The sequence below is a fragment of the Etheostoma cragini genome, chromosome 18, assembly GCF_013103735.1.
Source record: "Etheostoma cragini isolate CJK2018 chromosome 18, CSU_Ecrag_1.0, whole genome shotgun sequence".
NCBI lineage: Eukaryota > Metazoa > Chordata > Actinopteri > Perciformes > Percidae > Etheostoma > Etheostoma cragini.
The window spans coordinates 10,145,214-10,147,564 of NC_048424.1; the positions used below are offsets into that span (position 1 = coordinate 10,145,214).

General features: G+C 39.7%; 1 protein-coding gene across 7 annotated transcripts in view; it reads left to right on the forward strand.

The window, feature by feature from the left end:
- The window catches only part of wasf1 (WASP family member 1), a 52,537-nt gene that overhangs the window by 47,338 nt on the left and 2,848 nt on the right, over positions 1-2,351 (forward strand). For 4 of the 7 annotated variants that reach the window (XM_034900206.1, XM_034900208.1, XM_034900209.1 and 1 more), the window contains one exon: positions 898-1,077. The exons of the other annotated variants lie outside the window; for them this stretch is intronic. In XM_034900206.1, the coding sequence (XP_034756097.1) occupies positions 898-1,077 (180 nt within the window). The remainder of the gene's footprint in view (positions 1-897; positions 1,078-2,351) is intronic. 7 annotated transcript variants of the gene reach the window in all.

A 2,351-nucleotide genomic window follows, 5' to 3' on the forward strand; every position in this document is an offset into this window, starting at 1 on the left:
GTGTGTGTGTTGCCTTTATCTGAGCCAAAGTGGAGCATAATACAGCCTTTTATGATGCTACTTTCAGTATTTCTTTTCATTTGTCCTGTGTTAAATTTCTACATCAGATGCTGGGTCCACATGATCACTGAGAAACATCATGTCATCTTTAATCTTTTTGTTTTATAATTGTTCAAAGTGTAAATGTTGATCCTAAAAAAAATAAAACTTCAACAAGCTTGTTTCTTATTTACCTCCAATCTTGAACTCTGCTTCATAAATACAGCATTGATCATGAAAAGATTTTTTTATTATTTTTTTATTTTATTTACTTTAACACATTTGTTGATTGGGAGTAAGTAAACTTTTCTACCCTGCATGCACCACATTAACCTTTACACCACCTCTGTGTAATGACTTGGAACATTTACAGCTAATTGATAAAAATAGTTTTCAAACTGAGGGTAAATTATTTTCATCCTGTAAGACGATTTACAGAATAAGAAAAAAAGCAAAAGCTCTGCCACACAAAATCCTATACTATACGTTTTTTAAATCACTTTCCTTGCATCTTTTTTCTCATGAAATGGATATTCTACCTCTCCAAGCCTCTGATCATTATTCAAATTGATCTAGAAAGGTAATGAGAGAAAACATCTTCTTTGATGGGAGTGCTCACCACTTATTGAGTAGTGTAGAGTGGACAGTAGATCAGACATGTAGGGAATCATGGGTGCCTACTTACCACAAGTGTTGTGTTTAGCTGACTACTTCGAAGTTCTGCCAGAAAAAAGAAATAGGGATGAGAATACAGTTGAATATGACAAAAGACACCAAAAAATATCACAGATCAGCGAGGTAAATTCAAAGGGAAACCAAACAAAATGTGAGTTAAGGACAACATGTCTCTCTGCTCAGGGCTCCCCTGTACATGGAACAAATGGACGGGCCCTTCTCGCTGGCGGCGCTTCCCTACACCCAGATGAACGAGCTGCTGAACCGTACCGGGGACAGAATGTATTCGCGGCCCCACGACCCTCCACCGCCTCCACCTCTCATGCACCCACTGGGAGAGATCAAGCCACCCTCTGTGATCAGGTGGGACAGAAGACAATACATAACCTCAGTTTTATCTCCCCTCGGAAACCTCTAATAATGCGTTTTTATGGTTTTGCATAGCAATTGCAGAAAAGTAATTAGGTGCTCACCAGGAAGTTGGAGTTCCAATTTGAGTGAGAAATTATTTGTGGATACTATTTCACCTTGTGTCCGATTTTACGAGCACACACATTTACATTCCCATTTCTTTGGTTTTATCTCATTTTTGTTAAGGATCAGTTGGTGTTACTAAGCGGTATTCCCATACTTTTCTTTTTCATTTGGACGAAAAAATGTTTTGTTCCGTTAGAGCTCAGCAGAAAAACACAGAGGCGAAGGGGTGGACGGATAGATGAAGGTTTTGAGGACCAAAGCTGAAGAAAAAAACAAAAGGCTTTGAGGTGGACAGGATCAACACTAAGCATAGAGATCAGAGGAAATGGTTAACGCTGTGGCTGCAGCTGCAGAAGTCCTTGCAGCTGTCTTCTCTTTTTAATCACAAACTCACACTCCTGTCATTTTGTTTTGATGTTTTGCTGTTTCTTCCTTTTATGAGTTAATACCATCCTCTTCAATATATGATTTTGTCACTTTACCCCCTCCCCACATTTGATGTAGTTTAACACTTTAAACTGGATTTGAAAATGTATTGTGAACATGTCGGTCTTTGTGTTGCTATGTCCTGTAGAGGCTTGATCCACTCACAGAGCTTCAGCAGCAGTTGCTGGCCAATGTGATAACTGCCTGCCTTGGTCTGTGTTTTCAACACTCTTCTTTAACATGCAGTGTTTTTTACGCTCTAATTCAGCATACTGACATTCAGGTAGACATTATTTGGCATGCTATGATTTTCAGTATTTTGTAAGGGCTGGTCTGGTGGCAGAGTTAAGGACCCCTCCAGGGGCATCATCACTCCAATTCAAAGGTCTAAACCTCCCATGACAATTCTGCAGTTTGAAAAGTATGATTACTTACCCCAGTGTCAGTCTTTGAAAACACTAGTACAGTGCCCGTTGAAAATGTGCCTGTGCCTTGGGCCGTGGTATTGCTGCTTATAGAATTCTTCAAAAAAAAATTGTACCCCAAAATTACTTACAGAAGGACCCCAAACCACTTCATATGCAATTTCTCATATGCCATGCATATACTCATTGTATAGGAGTAATCAGACATTGACAACATGGACTCTTGGCAGTACACTACCCACCCGGCCCGTTATGAGAGTGAATCAGCACATCTCTGCGCTCATCAACTACCAGAACCTATTTTGTGAG